Here is a 17,767-nt window from a genome sequence, read left to right as displayed (position 1 = left end):
TTTTCACTAATTTTATGGTAAGAAGAGAATTTTCCACAAATAAGTTGAAAAGAAAAGAAAATAAAAAGTTGCATTGAATGAGGCTATGAGCAATGTTTCTTAGGGATTGGGACTTCCAAACAAGAAGACAGTTGAATAGACGAACAACAGAAAAGTTAAATGAGTGGTTTTCTTTTTCAACTTTACAGAGATTGGAAAATAAAGACAAACAATTAGGACTAGACTTGAAAAAGATTTGCATAAAAGAAGACCAAAAGATAGACTCAACTTTGTAGACTTTTTGTTGTTTCTTCTGAATTTCTTATAGTCTAGTACATTGATTATATCCTTCTTTTATATTTTTCTTGTTCCTTTTTTAATTCAGAATTCTAGGTTAGTGTAGACTTTGTATTGCATAGACACAGCACCACCAAATTCTTCTTTGTGCCTTTCAAGAGATGAATTTGAACAATGTTTGGATATGAGAAATGGTTTAGATTAAAAACAATATGTTCACTTATTTTTAATTAAAGTTATATTTATTACTTTTTTAAAAATTTATTGAGTTTAACTTTTTTATTCAAATGCAAAACATATATTTTAATATTAAATAATATTTAGTAATTCAACAATTTATATTAATTAAAGTTATTTTTTTATCAAAAGAAAATAAAAATATATAATCAACTTATAGGTATTATTGTGCAAAATAATAAAAAGTAATAATAATAACAAACTCATAACTTGGAAAAGTCAATAGTTATTTTGTGAGATATAAGAATGTTATTTTTCTTTCAGTTTAGTTTATTGAAATTTTATTTTCGGGATTTAAACCCTGTATCAATTAATGATGAGAGCCACTTATGATATGTTTGCACTTTTTTAAAAATAAAAAGTAACTCTATTTTCTAGATGATTCTATACTCTTCTATGTCCAAATATATCCCCAATTTTATTAGGAATGATAAAACAGTTAGTCCAACTTATTTTCGTTAGATTCGTTGTTAAAAGTGGAACAGATTGAATTATGATCCGTTTATGTTTATAAATTGAAATTGATTATTCGTATATTATAAATAAACAAATTGTTGAAGAAAGTGTTTTGATGTCTCTAAATCCAAATGAAATGTATGAAAATATTTATTGTTGGTTGCGTGTCTAAATGTATTTAAATTTGTTAATCCATGTAATGATCTAAAATTGTTTGATTTTAATCCTTTTGGAAAATATGTGTTTTTTACAAAAAAAGTGAAAATTCAACCCGTTGAAATGTCGATTCAACCGGTTGTTTTACACCTCATGTATTTTGAAAATGATTTGAAAAAGTTTGACTTTGTTGTCAAACCAATTTAATCGGTTGATTCGTGTTATTTTTGAAGACCTTAACATAATTTTGTTAAGTGGCTTTAATATGCTGATTTTGGCTATTATATTAAATGTTTTGACCAACTGATTGGAGTTTAAATAAGTTATTTTACGCTCTTCTTAATCAACTAAAACAAATCATCCAATTAAGTTTACCAAGATTTTAAAGAGCTTTCTCAAGTGTGTAATAAGATTGTCCTGTATTAACCCGTTACTTTTAAATCTTTTTTTTAAAAAAAAATCTCTATATTGTAGCAGTTTTGTTTAATTTGGGACAATTTATTTGGTTATAACAATTGATATAATTTTTTGGACAATAAAAATACAAGGAACAATAATAAAATTGAATCAAACTTTAATATTATAATCAAACAAGAATTAATACCTAATAAATATCAAATTTTTTTATCGACAATAAGTAATAAATAAATATGAATCACTTTAGGGATGATTCAACCCTTGTACAAGAACTCACCCATAATCTTCATCACAAGTCTTACTCCAAAGTCTGTCAAAACAGAACTCTTTTAGCTAATCCAGAGGAAGACATTTATGGGAAACAGTCAAACTGCATGAATGAATACATCATAAAATCATCCTCATACAACCCAACGGATATATGCACCAATCAAAAAATGAAAAATTCGCAAACGGTGACTTAAATGTAACTCATGACCAAGTCTTTGATTGAACTGATATAAATAATAATATCAATAATAATCCTATGAATCAAATGATATATAAATAAACTAATATATATAAAGTTTCATATATTTTATTGACAACCACCAATTTTAATTCTAAAAGCATGACATTCCTCCTAAAAAACACCATAAATAAAAAAGGACAGACAGACTGACATGTTGTTCACCTGCAACCCAACATATTAGTAGATTAGACGGATGAAATTAATATGAATTAACGGAATAAAAAATTAATTTGTTATCTTAAATAAAGACGGGTTAACAACCCACAGAGTCCAAACCACTTTTACACCTATAGATTTTAAGGTGGATTGGACATGATGGGATCATGTATAAATTAAAGGCAAAAATTACATGATAGACATACATTATATTAAATCATAAAAATAATATCAACAAATAGAATATTATTTTTTCTTAAGTAATTCATCTTAAATTTTTTAAGTTTTACTTTAAGTAATTCTTATATGTATTTAAATTTTTACTTACATTTATGGCAATTAAAAGAAATTAATAATTGAATTAAATATTAAATTTTTTCCAATTCTTTATTATTGAATACCGTTCTTTATAGAAACAATAACAATAAAAATTAAATTCTTCACACAGATCCATTTCATTTTTATGAGAAATAATTACTTTTTATCAAGTAATAAGTTAAGATTATACACGGAAGATGCTTTAATAAATAGTTTGGATGGATATTGAAAATCCTTCTAAAAAAATAATAGATTATTTCTCGTAATTAACATCAATGATTTTGGTTTGAGATATCCTTCCACAAATTCCAAATTTCTTAGTTGGCTATCTACAAGAAGGAAGAAATTAACCGGCATATACGCATCGAAATTCCAATTGGAACCCAAAAAGGATTTTGTGTGCATGTTTCTTTTTCTGTTAACGTTGCTCGTGAAATACTAGATTTTTAACTCTTGCAGGAAAAGAAATGTATGAAATATTATTAATATATTAATAAATAAATAAAGAATTGTAATTTATGCAGGGTATAACTTAAATTTTTTTCTAATAAAGATGCATGAAGTGTTTTATAGTGTAAAAATTTCGATTTTTATGTTAAAATCTTATGTTTATGTTTATCTCAAATGTTTTTAGAAGTCTTTAGTATAAATTCATGTTAGGATCAGCTAAAATATTTGAATCACTTTTATGTAAGAGTTGTTTTTTCTAATCATGAAATTTTCTGACATTATGTTTGTGAGATGATCTGGTGCATTTATTTAAAATTCTCAATAGAGTATAGATGAAGTTCATAAATATTATTATTAAAATTCATAAACACATTAGAATGACTCACAGCATGACCACCAGAAACAAAACAAAATTATATTAACAAATGGCTTAACAACCTTAATATTGAAATGTTTGAATAATAAAAAAATTTATAATAAAGATATTTTCATCAAATACAATTTATATATAAATAAGTTAATACAACCTTAAATTGAAATGTTTTAATAATAATAAATAGTACAACAAACATATTTTCACCTAATACAATTTGTAGTCGTAACTTGATATTAATACTCTATTTTGGGATTCTATTCAAATTTCAATGAAATTCTGACAAACTTCAAATAAAAAAAAATCTGATTTTTCAGTCTTGTTACCAATTATGATTGGGGCGCTTTGTCCCCCATCTGCAGTCTTACAAAATCTCAGTTAAACAACATAAAGACATTTAAGATTTGAAGCAAACATTTTTTGTAGCTCATAACATTCCAATCACCCAATTAACCGCTGGGTCAGAATAATGTTGGGCTCACTATTTCTCAACACCAGTCCAGACTGATCACTTCCAGGGATGCAGTTTTCCAAAGAGCTGTTGTCTTTAACTGCAGATTTTTGCATATCAAAGGAAATTGATGCTGTAGCCAACGTGCCTGATTCAAGTTTAAGGAGGGAAGAGTTCAATTAGTGTGAGATAGTTATTTCCCAATTAAATAATTTCTCCAGAAAGAAATAATGATCACCTTGAGAACAACCTAATGGATTGGTATCTGAATGGTTTGCATTTAAAAGTTGGTGCTGCAATATGTCTTCTCTGCACATCTGTTTTATAATTTAAAAGGGGAAAAGTGTAAAAAATGAATATTGTTATACTCTTAACTAGGCATATGTAACTAAAAAGTGAGCTAACCTCAGAAAAACTTCTGAGTTGAAATGATCTTATATTTTCAGGAATATGAGATTCCAGCCTAAAAGAAGTTTCAGAGTTGAATAAATATGATGCAGCGGACATGGATGGTTGATCTGCCACAATTTGTTTGTTAGGCAGAGTGGATGAATAGGGCATGGGGTTTTCTTGTTGGATAGGCAGAGTAGCAGTAGTGTTTGAAGGGATAGACCTGTTTTCTTCACTTGGATCCATTCTCATCTGAGGCAGTTGCGGGGGTTGCAAACCTTCTGGAAAGAACATAGGATGCAAACTCAACCTATTTCTCATTGACAGCATCTGGTATTAGCAAAAAACCATATTAGAAATAAGCTGAGCACTATTTCTCCTTTTCCTTTCCCTTTAACATGCTCAAAATTTAAGACTCAGCACATAAACAGTGGGTTTTGGTAAAAGGGGATACGTATCATGAATATAATTGAAGTATTTCCTGATGCATGTTGTATGCAACGCAACATAATATAGTGTTATTCACAAATTGATGTTTAGTTCAATAAACAAAGTATCAACTTGTACTAAATAAACTGTATTTTATGATTGTTCAATACTCTGATCGCAGAGCAGAGCATATTATAGCAAGGTTGCAGAACCAAACATAACAAGCATAAATTTTTTGTTATGATCACAAATGTTTGTTTTGTAAATTTGGTATCGTAACATAAATTAATGAAAAAAAATATATCAATGTCCCTTTACTTATAAATATTCTATAATTATTAAAATATTTTATAATGTTTTGTTAATGTATCATGATGTATCGTATCCTAAATTTAAAGAAATTACCCTATATCAGTGTTTGTATCACATACCCGTAAGTACCTGTCATATGGAAAATAACGTGTACTTCAATGTTGAGAGACCTTGAACCAAACTTCTTAAGGGTATTATTAGTCAAGCTTGAAATTAAGCCCACAAATATTGTTCATTACCAAATCCATGGAATATTTCCTCTCCTAAACCAGAAACTTGTTCTTGCTGGTGAGCTTGAAAAAAAAAATTGCGAGCACTAAAATTTCAAAAATAAATATATTTATATTATTTATTTATATTTCAAAAAAAGAATTGGGACATATATATAAGTTTTTTTGAAATTTGGAGGATATGATAGAGAAAAAAATCTATAGGCTTATTTTAACTGTGTTAGTTATTGTGAAGCTAATTTATAGTGACAATTTTAGTATGTGTCCAGTAATTAAAGCATCCCAATTTCTTCAGTTCTTTTAAGGATGTTATTAAAGCTATCTTCACCAAATTGCATAAAAGTCCTTTCCGAAAGTTCTTATAATTCATGCTAGAGTAGCACTGACAAAGAACACACTAGTGGCCAGACTGTTACTGCAGACATACCTCAAAATTCAAATGTTTAAAATATTGTGGATACTAATCCTTGCAATTATATGTAGTATCCAAAGTTTCTTATAAAAATAAATAACTAAGACATTATTACTCATTATTTCTAACTTCATGTAATTGCAATCTAAGAAAGGATGCTCAAGAATTAATTACGCCTCCAAAAGGAATTGGAGTAATAATGAAAGACACAGAAAGAGACACAGACCTGTACTTGCAGCTGAAGTTGTTTAAGGTATTCAATAGCTTCATCAAGCATTGAAGCCTTATCAGTCTGCCACACAACAGTCCTCCACAGTCAAAGAACAATGAATCGTGTAGCTCGCTAATCAAACAATGTAGAAGAAACCAGTGTACCTTGTTAGAATTTGGAATTAGATTTTGCAAAGCCTTCAATTTCTCATTGATCTTACTTCTCCTCCTCTGCTCTCAACAAACCACGCACCAGACATAAAAGCCAGAAATGAAAATTACTCAACCATGAAAAAAAAAAACAAAAACCCAAACACACAAAAATAGATCATCATTCAGGGGCAGAACCAGATTATTTTATTGGAGCTGCAGTTGCATTCACCCGAATCTAGCAAATTCATGCCAAACTAGTTCTTTCTTTGTGACATTGACCAAATTTGGAAACTAACTTCTTTACAAAATCGACAGGAAAAAACTGCTGTGACCTTGACAGATTCGGAGACTAAATTAATGAAATATATATTCATAAATCCTTGGTCGAGCATTAGATCAAGCAGGTTGCCACCTCAGGATACAAATTATAAATTTTCTCTGTTTTATTTCACACTGGCTTTAAAAAAATATGTGAAGATGTTTTTCATCTCAGTGGGTGCAATGCAGGTGTAGTGCAGCTGCCCCACTTCACAACGTAATTACGTACCTGCCACGAAAGGAGAAAATTCAAACCTTTTCAGACAAGTTATGAACTTCCGCAGCTCTGCTTCTTTTGGATGAACTCCCAGAACGAAAACACTTCGGTGGAATTGGAACCTCATCTACCAACGCCTCACCCTCCTATATTCAGAAAATATATATAATAATACATAACAGCCACACACAGCACACCACAAAACCTATAATAATTATAATATAAAATGAGTAATATGAGAAAGTGGAAGCAGCACCTCACTCTCGCAGTCGTACTCATCGGTTTCATTATTAAGTGGCACCGAGGAAGAAGAGACGTTGGCAGCAGAAGAAGGGTTGTAGGCGGAGATCCCATCTTGTAGTGCATTTTGTTGTGCAGTTTTGGAGGTGCAGAAGCGAAGCATGGAGATGGAGGGAGGAAGGGAGATTTGGTGGTGTGTGGAAGAGGAGGAAGAAGAGAAGAGATTGTATTGTTTTGGTTGAAGGTAGGAGAGAAGAGAAAAAGGTGAAAGGAGCGTTAGGAGTTTTCTCTTTTGACTGTTGGGGATTGGGAGTTGGTTGCAGAGGCAGGTGTTTATGTTTGTGTTTGTTAATGTAATGTGGGTAATGTAATGGAAATGGAGGTGGCTAGTTTGAGAAACCGATGGAAAAGAAACGAAGGAAATGACGTATGACATGGGGAATTGTGAACTGGTTTGGATCAAAAGTATGGTTCGCTGACACTACCCACACTGCCACGCGCCATACCACCTATTATCTCCAACCCACTTTCACCATCACAAACTCCGTTACGGAACCCCTCCTCCAACTATCAAACCATCTCAAACTTAATTTTATTTTTTCCAAATATAATTCTTTATAATATTTAACATTTTATTATAATATCTATTTTGATTTGAAAATAATTTTTTAATGTACAATTTATAATACATTTTAAATTTATATAATTCAAAATACTAGTAAGAGGTGAAACGAATTATACAATTTGAAAGATATTACCAAATTTAAAAAATACTTTCTAGATTTTATAATTCATAATGATTTTTTTTTTTAAAAAATAAACGTATTTTGGATTGTAGAATTTTGAAAAGGTATTTTTGGATCTGGAGGTGTACATAGGAAAAAATAACATTTCCTAAAAAATATATTTTTTAAGGACAAAATGATTTTTTTTTCTGACCTATGAGTGTTCGGAGAAGCTACAGAGGTGCAAGAAGAAACAGCCAGCAACGAAATATGGAAGTCAATATTATTATTGGGTTTGGGTAGCCTGTCCTATATAAAGCCCAACTAACTGGACTTGAACCTGATATTAACTTATGGCCATTGCATTATGCACCCCATGGTTTAAAGTTGCACCTTCACAAGGGTGATGAAATATCCAAAATACTCCCGCTTCAGATTTATAAAGTAACTCCCTTTTAGATCGGATAATAATGCAAGAAGATTCTGAATATCTAGAATCTGTCTTGAAATTTGGTGTAAATTCTGAAAGTATTTAATATATTGTAAAGAGAGAAGTTGATTTTTTTTTTTTTTTTTTTTTGTAGAAATACAACATCGAATGGCACCTTAACTCAATCCTTTCAAAATTGGAGTTGGTATGTAATTATTGGGTGAATGTAAGGACCGAGAAAAATAGTCTTAGAGTAGAAATGGTACATAGTTATTCAGGCTTCATTTTAAAAGAACCACCATCTCTCTAGAAGTTTCCTTTTCCTTTTCTCTCCCTTCTCTCTAAGATTCTGACCTCCTCACTCATCTGTTTGACGATCGGAGTCCATCATTAGACTCCTGGTAGCGAGATCTACAAGATTGCCCGATCAGAATCTTAGATAGAGTAAGTTCATTTTTTGCTCATTTTCTGAGTTAGTTTTGAAATAGTTAGGGTGCCTTTTAGTTTAAGTTTGCATGTGAGGTTTTTATCTTCAGAATTAGTCTCTGTTAGATCAGGGTCATAGTGATATAGTTAGATTTGTGATCAGAACTTTGTGGTGCAGGTTAGATTATCCTTAAGATTAAGATTTTGGTGGTTGGAGCTCTTAGTGAGATGTTTGATGAGAAGTGGTTGTTTGATTTTAAATGATGATTGATTTAAAGAGCATATATTTGGAATTAATTATGTATATAAGTAAAGTTTGAGATATATTTGGATTGTTTAGAAAGTTTAAATATGATGTGATTGAGTGGTGCATTGATATGTTAAATGATGTATGTAATGAGGTTAAAGTGTGATCAAGACATAGTATTTTCAGGAAAGGAAATACCGTGTTGAGATTGTTATTAGGGTGTATTGATTTGTGAGTGTCCTGTGAATGAGATGATCCTGACTCTACTGATATAGTGGAATCAGATAGATGAAGTTATTCAGTTGGTGAGAGTCGAAGGAGGTTCATTTGGCTGAGTCTGAGGTTTGAAAGAACTGATCAGAGCAGATCAGATGATGAGATGATGAGATATTGAGATAATTATGTGCATGACTGTGTGGACTTCACAACAGTAGTATGACAGGTGCATGTCTCTGGATGCTAATTTCAATACACGAGTCTTCCGGAAGTAGAGTCAAGTGTCTGAGTATGTGAGTCAGTAGAAATCTGATAGGAGTAATGTGGATGATGAACGTGATAAACACTTAATGGTTATGTGAAATGTTTGAGAAATTGTATGAGAATTTATGAATTTTGTGTATCAATTTGAAATTTAAATTATATAGAAAATTTTGTTATAGCTAGCTTACCCTGTTATTCGTTTTGTGTTTGTTTCTTTATCTGTGATGATCGTGTGGTACACGGGAGTAGACGAGATTGCAGGTAATAGAGCTCCTAAGTGAGCAACTGGAGGATGTGAAAATTTTAATTTGAATGCTCTGTTTGTTTTTAAAACTTTTGATGTATATATTAAAATCCCTATGAAGAGGGATATTTTTTTTTAGATACAATTATGAGATAGTTATATATATTCATATGTTAAGTAGATAGTGTTTATTTTACTTTTATTTTATTATATATGGGTAAAAAATTAGGAATGTTACATTTGGTATCAGAGCAGTTCATCTTTAAGGTGACCTGAGGGTAGTGGGTTCGTTGTGTTTCTTCTGGTAATAGATTATTGTTTGAGTTTAAATTAGAAATATAATGAAAAGTTTTCTGATTATTTTATTTTAAAAAAAAATTGTTTTTTTTTATCTTATTGTACTTTGTTGTGCTCTAGTTAAATGTATGTTTTAAATAAAAAATTTAGTATTAAGAATGAAAGATCTTGAAAAAAAAAAAAAAACTTCAACATCTATTGCACTGTTTTACTTTTATTTTGGTTTAAATATAAATAAACAAAAATTGTGATATTGTAAATCTGAGTTTGTGGTCATTGTGTGGTTAAAGGGTCTCTTGCATACAATTAAAAGAAGAAGATGCTTTATGTTGATCTCAAATTCATAAGGAATATGAACCTGCTAGTTATTTTAGGAAATATGAACAACTAAATTTAAGGAGACAAATCCCTGTGATTTTGAGATTATTGTTTTTAATACATAAACTCTTAGTATTAATTAATAGCGATATATGACTATTATAGAGAAGAAAATTACAGGAAGAATAACATATAAAACTTCCTAAGATATACAATTAGCACCATAGTTTTGACACAATTAATTATGTTGTTCTCTTTCGTGATTCAATATAGATTGTTTGTTTCAGCTTTTATAATTTCTATGCAAGATGGAAATATAGATTGTTTGTGTTTCAGCTTTTATAATCTCTATGCAAGATGGAACTAGTGTAAAATAAAAAATAGGTGGAACATTCCTTGTTTCTTAAAATAAATAAAAAGTTTTCTTGTTTTTGTGTATTGCTTGTTATCTTAGTTTAGCATCTTAAATAATTTTAAATATGTACAAATGCAATTATGCTTAGAAATCATTGGTCAAGAAACTTTCTCATCTGTGATAAATACTGAAGTAATGGATGTTGTTTGAAGTTAACAAAAGTGGTTTTCTAAGCTTGCTATAATGTATTATGTTGAAACTTTGCTTCTTTTATTCTTGTGTGTTATATTTTATTTAATTAAGTGTTTATTTATTTATTTGAAAGTTTTCCTTTAGATTAAAAGTTTTACACTAATAATTATTTTGGTGTAATGCTTTATATATTAAAAGTATTATGATTTTGTTGATAAACTCAAATTCTATATGATTTTGAGACGCTTGTCTTTGTAGGATCTAGATGTTATCTTCTAAATGAATTGATTCTTTATCAAATTCATTTTATAGGAATAGGAATATAAAACAATAGTTTCAAAATCTCTAGAAAGTAAAATGGATAGTTACCCAATAAGTGTAGAGCAAGTGCAAGTTAGATTTAATTGTGTCAAGGTTTAGTTTCAGATACATATAAGTTATGGAGAGTAAATAAGTTGTATGTGGGATGTTACATTTGATATGGCCTGTTGAAGTTTGACATTGTGTTGTTTTATGTGGTTACAGTGGTGATTGTGTTTCGATTGTATGATGATTCATGAAGGTTTGTTTTGATGTGTATTTGTGATTTGTGTATCCTTTTATATGTGACTTGCTTGTTTTCAAGTTTTAATTGTTTCTGTTAATGGTTGTTTACAAGAGTGAGGTTGGAAAGAGCACAAAATATTTAATTTTATTGTCATTTGTTCCTTGAAGAGTACCTATGTGACCATAATATTATTATTATTTGCTACTTGTAAGGAGACTTAATGTTTTGAAGATTCAACCATAAAGATTGTTGCTTTACTTGTATTGAATTTTACCTACTTGAAGATTTTCTCTCGTTCTTCCCTTTTGTCTCTCATTGTTATACATTAGTCCCTTTATATATTGTAGTAATCACCTAGAAGCCACAACACACTGAAATAAATTTTGTTTTTGTACGAATGTGTGGTTGTAAAGTTTTCTTTTTCACCATTCTTGCATTGTGAAACAGTCACTTTTATTGTCACTTGAGATTTTCTCTTGCACATGATATCATTGTTTGAAGATTCATATTTGAATTACCTATGATACCAAAACGAAAGAGAATATTCTAGCTAGCTTTACTAGATAAAACTCTTATTGGATGTTAGTTGAGATTGATTGCCACTGTAAATGTTATGTTTGCAATGGTATGATTTTACAGGTTTTCAAGTTAATAGTATGCACATCTTTTTATAGTGCATTTAACTGAATTATCATCACTGGTTGTTGGACTGATAATTGATAATCAATTGTATTGAAGTCATGACTCTTAATCTTATTTATTCTCATTCTAAGCTCTGGTCATTTAAGATAAGAAGTTAAATACTAAGGTTATTGGTAATTTTCCTATTATTGTTAATATCGGAACCTATTGTTTATTTTTAAGGAGTAAATGCTTATCTTTTAAAAACTTACTCAAGATACCTAATATAAAAGTGAACTATTTGTTATACTTGGATGGGAAAATAGTAATTCAGTACTCTTTGTATTTTGACAATATTTTCTTATGTGGGTTTTACTTCTATGGGAACTATATATGTTCAAACTTTAAGATGTGTGCATGCAAAGCATTTATAATTTTTAGCCTCTATTATATTTTTTCATGGGAATTGGAGGGTTAGTCATGACTTTTGGGAATTGGTATTGTGATTAAACTTTTGTGTTTCATTTCAACTCCATCTCTCTTGATTTTCAAGTGTTTTTTTTATATACCAGTATTATGTATAATAGTTTTAATTACAAGTCTGATATGGATTTGTCATTCTTTACAAAAAATTTGAATTCCCGAGTATTCGAGACAACTTTAATTCAACTACTTTCTTTTAGTGATAAACAAACTCAATGAATTCATATATGTTTTGCAGTACTAAGAATTGAGGTGTCGATCCTGATGGTGATATTCCCCATCTTGGTTAGGCTATGGTCAAATAAGTCAAAGTGAGACTTATTATAGGGTATCATAAATTCATAATAACTTGAGAGTTTAGCTAATTTCACTTGCCCGATGCACTAAATCTGAAGTTTCATTAGACACATTAGCCAATGTGTTTGTTGTGATTTGAGAATTCTACAAGAACCAAACCTACATCATTCCTTTAGACTCTACATCCTGACCCTGGTTTCTAGATGTGAAATTCTCTTATAATGCTCACTCATTAAAGTTAAAAAAAAAAGGCTAAATTCATGGAACTTATACTTAATTCTTAAATTTTGTATACCTGTGTAGAGACAAGAACATTTTTATTAACAATGACACTACTTCTTGCACTATTTTTGGTAGTTGAGCTTCACGAGACAATTTTGAATGTAGTGTTAGTTTGTACTAGAAGATTTGTGTTTGTACATGTGCATGATATTGCTAGCTCACTTCAATAGTAATTTGTTGGCCTTGTTTGAAAAAGATTAATTTGTTTGTTTTTCCTTTATTCTTCCTTATTTGTTCTGCCTGTGATGCAATATGTGGGAGTCATTGATTGGGTTGGCTGGATTAGAAACCAGAACCATTGCATTGGATATTGTAGAGATTTTTTTTGTTTTTCTTTGATGTTCTCTGGATCTTACGGTCACAATTCTCTTAATTTATTTCATTTGGTTTAAATAAATACAACAAATTATTCTTCGTGTGATTGTTTCAAATTAAGTATGTCTTGTCAGGTTTGATTGACTTCACTTGTGAACAAAATATATTTATTTTAACATGTGATAATAGCTTCATTCACCAAAACACAAAACACAGTAACATATGGGTATACAACCCCATAAATAGATCCTTACTAGTTGTTGACTTTGTAATTTATTATTGCCATCATTTTTATGAAATAAAAAAAAAATTGCTTACATTTAATAATCGAATTTCATGTCCATGGCTAGACACTAGACACTGCATTTGTTTTGAATCCAATGTATGCATACATCTGGTTTTGTTAGTATAATTTATTTGTTGGATTTGTGTGTCGAAAGTACAATAGATAATTTGTGTGGAAGAATCAGGGATGATAAGTTTAGTGATGCAACTTACGAATTAGAAGGAACCATTAGAGAAACGAAACCTATCCTTATCTCTTTTCTGGTAAGTCAATTTTCGGGGACGAAAATTTTTCTTGTTGGGGAGAATGTAAGGACCGAGAAAAATAGTCTTAGAGTAGAAATGGTACAATTAAAATGACACCTGAATATTTTATTATTAAAGTGAAAAAGCTATATAAATAGAAAATTAGTTATTCAGGCTTCATTTTAAAAGAACCACCATCTCTCTAGAAGTTTCCTTTTCCTTTTCTCTCCCTTCTCTCTAAGATTCTGACCTCCTCGCTCATCTGTTTGACGATCGGAGTCCACCATTAGACTCCTGGTAGCGAGATCTACAAGATTGCCCGATCAGAATCTTAGATAGAGTAAGTTCATTTTTTGCTCATTTTCTGAGTTAGTTTTGATATGGTTAGGGTGCCTTTTAGTTTAAGTTTGCATGTGAGGTTTTTATCTTCAGAATTAGTCTCTGTTAGATCAGGGTCATAGTGATATAGTTAGATTTGTGATCAGAACTTTGTGTGCAGGTTAGATTATCCTTAAGATTAAGATTTTGGTGGTTGGAGCTCTTAGTGAGCATCTGCTCAAGTCCAGGTAAGGGAAGCTAGTCTTATTCTTTTCATTAAAACCCTAGGTTAGAAGATTCTGGATGTGGGGGTGACGTGGTCACCAATTCCAATTGTTTTTGTTTGCAGGATTGTCTCTTTTGAAGAGTAAAGTAATATATTGACTAAAATAGTTGACTTTGAATATTTTATATTGATTTTAAGGTGAATAAGTTGTTGAAGGGGTTTGTGATTGAGAATTGAAAGTGTTTGAATAATAATATAAATGAGTTGAACTTGTTTTAGAATATTCTTTTGAATTACTTAATGAGATGTTTGATGAGAAGTGGTTGTTTGATTTTAAATGATGATTGATTTAAAGAGCATATATTTGGAATTAATTATGTATATAAGTAAAGTTTGAGATATATTTGGATTGTTTAGAAAGTTTAAATATGATGTGATTGAGTGGTGCATTGATATGTTAAATGATGTATGTAATGAGGTTAAAGTGTGATCAAGACATAGTATTTTCAAGAAAGGAAATACCGTGTTGAGATTGTTATTAGGGTGTATTGATTTGTGAGTGTCCTGTGAATGAGACGATCCTGACTCTACTGATATAGTGGAATCAGATAGATGAAGTTATTCAGTTGGTGAGAGTCGAAGGAGGTTCATTTGGCTGAGTCTGAGGTTTGAAAGAACTGATCAGAGCAGATCAAATGGATTTACCCTGTCATATGAAGATGATGAGATGATGAGATATTGAAATAATTATGTGCATGACTGTGTGGACTTCACAGCAGTAGTATGACAGGTGCAGGTCTCTGGATGCTAATTTCAATACCCGAGTCTTCCGGAAGTAGAGTCAAGTGTCTGAGTATGTGAGTCAGTAGAAATCTGATAGGAGTAATGTGGATGATGAACGTGATATACCTGTTATTCGTTTTGTGTTTGTTTCTTTATCTGTGATGATCGTACACGGGAGCAGACGAGATTGCAGGTAATAGAGCTCCTAAGTGAGCAACTGGAGGATGTGAAAATTTTAATTTGAATGCTCTGTTTGTTTTTAAAACTTTTGATGTATATATTCATATGTTAAGTAGATAGTGTTTATTTTACTTTTATTTTATTATATATGGGTAAAAAATTAGGGATGTTACAGTGAACACCAATAGAAAGCAATTAAATATCCTTTTTTCTTCTTCAATTCTAATAAAAAATATTTTCCAGAAACTTTAGCATGAAAAAAAAATCACAAAAAGAATTAAAAGAAGAGAGATTATATTTTGCTGCAAGTTTACTTTCTAGGTTTATGAGTAAATCAAGTAGGCGTAAAGGTTAAAAAGGGAAAAAACTATCTTCACAACTCTCGTTTTACTTTACAACCTTTTAATAAATCTAAATAATAATAATAATAATAATAATAATAATAATAATAATAATAATACATTAGATCAAGTTATTTAAATAAAATATAAATTAAATTATTAAATAAAAAGTTAATAAAACCAGTTGTAAGGAAAAAAATATAAATTTATGCGATTGTTAATGTATTATCTTGTATACACTTTAAAAATTTAATACATTATTATTATTTACGGTTGTAATAAGGATTTCAGTGTCAAAACATATTTTCTTCAAATGATGAAATAAGTCATATTCTATTTTGAAGTAAAGTCTTATGTTTAAATTTTGTTAATAAAAAAATATAAAAAAAAATTAACAAAATACTCGTTAAAAAAATTATCATTTTTATTTTATAACAAAACTTTGATAAGATACTTTAGTATATTTACATACATATATAGGAAAAATAAATGCAAAACAAAACATTAATTATTTTAATTAAATTTTCTAACAACACTCATACTTGAATTCATATATTTATCTTAATTGAATGAATTGAAATAGGAATAAAATAAATCATACCCCGCTCACAAATTATTGTTGTGTAATTTTTATTTAAAAAAGTTAAATTTAATGTACTAAAAAAATGAATGTATTTTAATCATCTAAAGGGGTTAATATTAAGAGTGAAAATGAATTTAGTTTTAAGTAAAGTCTTATATTTAAAATTTGTTAACAAAAAATATAAAAAAAAAAGAAAATTCAATAAAATACTCGTTAAAAAAATGTCATCTTTATTAAAATATTTTATAACAAAACTTTGATAAGATACTCTAGTATATTTCCATACATATATAGGAAAACTAGATGCAAAACAAAACATTAATTATTTTTAATCAAACCTTCTAACAACACTCATACTTGAATTTATATATTTATCTTAATTGAATGAATTGAAATAGGGATCAAATAAAACATACCCTGCTCACAAATTATTGCAGTGTGACTTTTATTTTATTTTATTTAAAAAATTAATTTTAATATACTAAAAAATGAATGTTTTATTTTAATAATCTAAAGGAGTTAATATTAAGAGTGACAATGAATTTAGTTTTAAGTAAAATCTTATGTTTAAAATTTGTTAATAAAAATATAAAAAAGAGATTTCAATAAAATACTCGTTAAAAAAATTGTCATCTTTATTAAAATATTTTATAGCAAAAATTTGATAAGATACTCTAGTATATTTACATACATATATAGAAAAAATAGATGCAAAACAAAACATTAATTATTTTTAATCAAACCTTCTAACAATACTCATACTTGAATTCATATATTTATCTTAATTGAATGAATTGAAATAGGGATAAAATAAACCATACCCCGCTCACCCATTATTGCAATGTGACTTTTATTTTATTTTATTTAAAAATTTGTATTTAATGTACTAAAAAATTAAATGTTTTATTTTAATCATCTAAAGGGGTTAATATTAAGAGTGACAATGAATTTAGTTTTAAGTAAAGTCTTATATTCAAAATTTATAAATAAAAAGAATATAAAAAAGAGATTTCAATAAAATACTTGTTAAAAAATTGTCATCTTTATTAAAATATTTTATAGCAAAATTTTGATAAGATACTCTAGTATATTTACATACACTTATAGGAAAAATAGATGCAAAACAAAACATTAATTATTTTTAATCAAACCTTCTAACAACACTCATACTTGAATTCATATATTTATTTTAATTGAATGAATTAAAACAAGATAAACCATACCCCACTCACTCATTATTGTAGTGTGACTTTTATTTTATTTTATTTTAAAAATTGCATTTAATGTACTAAAAAATGAATGTTTTATTTTAATCATCGAAAAGAGTTAATATTAAGAGTGACAATGAATTTAGTTTTAAGTAAAATCTTTTATTTAAAATTTGTTAATAAAAAAATATAAAAAAGAAATTTCAATAAAATACTCGTTAAAAGAATTGTCATCTTTATTAAAATATTTTATAGCAAAACTTTGATAAGATACTCTAGTATATGTACATACATATATAGAAAAAATATATGCAAAACAAAACTTTAATTATTTTTAATCAAACCTTCTAACAACACTCATACATGAATTCATATTTTTATCTTAATTGAAACATGTATAAAATTTTAATTTTTCAACAACAAAAATAAGTTTTTTTAGAACTAATAATTTTTTTTTTCAATTATTTTTTCTTATAATGCGGGCTGGCCTGCGAACTACCTCTTATACGGGGCAGATCACGAAAATAAGCTCACACTCCTTATGCGGAACGAGAGTCTTTATGAGACAAACCAGTCCGCATTGACACTCCTAAATTTAAAAGTATAATTTTTTAAACAATAATAGA

General features: G+C 28.8%; 1 protein-coding gene across 1 annotated transcript; it reads right to left on the bottom strand.

The window, feature by feature from the left end:
- Window positions 1-3,644: 3,644 nt before the first annotated feature.
- LOC137808292 (transcription factor SPATULA-like) lies at window positions 3,645-7,194 on the bottom strand. Its single transcript, XM_068609324.1, has 7 exons — window positions 6,729-7,194; window positions 6,511-6,618; window positions 5,950-6,015; window positions 5,801-5,866; window positions 4,207-4,521; window positions 4,040-4,118; window positions 3,645-3,949 (listed from the first exon to the last, which is right to left on the bottom strand). Exons 1-7 carry the CDS (start codon window positions 7,146-7,148, stop codon window positions 3,792-3,794), a joined length of 1,212 nt encoding a protein of 403 aa, XP_068465425.1. The 5' UTR covers window positions 7,149-7,194; the 3' UTR covers window positions 3,645-3,791.
- Between the last annotated feature and the right edge of the window lie 10,573 nt (window positions 7,195-17,767).

This window comes from Phaseolus vulgaris, chromosome 3 (genome assembly GCF_000499845.2).
Source record: "Phaseolus vulgaris cultivar G19833 chromosome 3, P. vulgaris v2.0, whole genome shotgun sequence".
NCBI classification, from domain to species: Eukaryota; Viridiplantae; Streptophyta; class Magnoliopsida; order Fabales; family Fabaceae; genus Phaseolus; species Phaseolus vulgaris.
This window is presented reverse-complemented; position numbering and strand designations above follow the sequence as displayed.

What these genes read in the sequence shown, in the direction of transcription:
- LOC137808292 (XM_068609324.1), bottom strand. Translation starts at nt 7,148, where the DNA reads ATGTCATACGTCATTTCCTTCGTTTCTTTTCCATCGGTTTCTCAAACT. An exon ending in TAATTCCAAATTCTAACAAG is followed by an intron (nt 5,867 to 5,949) that starts GTACACTGGTTT and finishes GTTGTGTGGCAG; the next exon opens with ACTGATAAGGCTTCAATGCT. An exon ending in AACTTCAGCTGCAAGTACAG is followed by an intron (nt 4,522 to 5,800) that starts GTCTGTGTCTCT and finishes TGCTAATACCAG; the next exon opens with ATGCTGTCAATGAGAAATAG.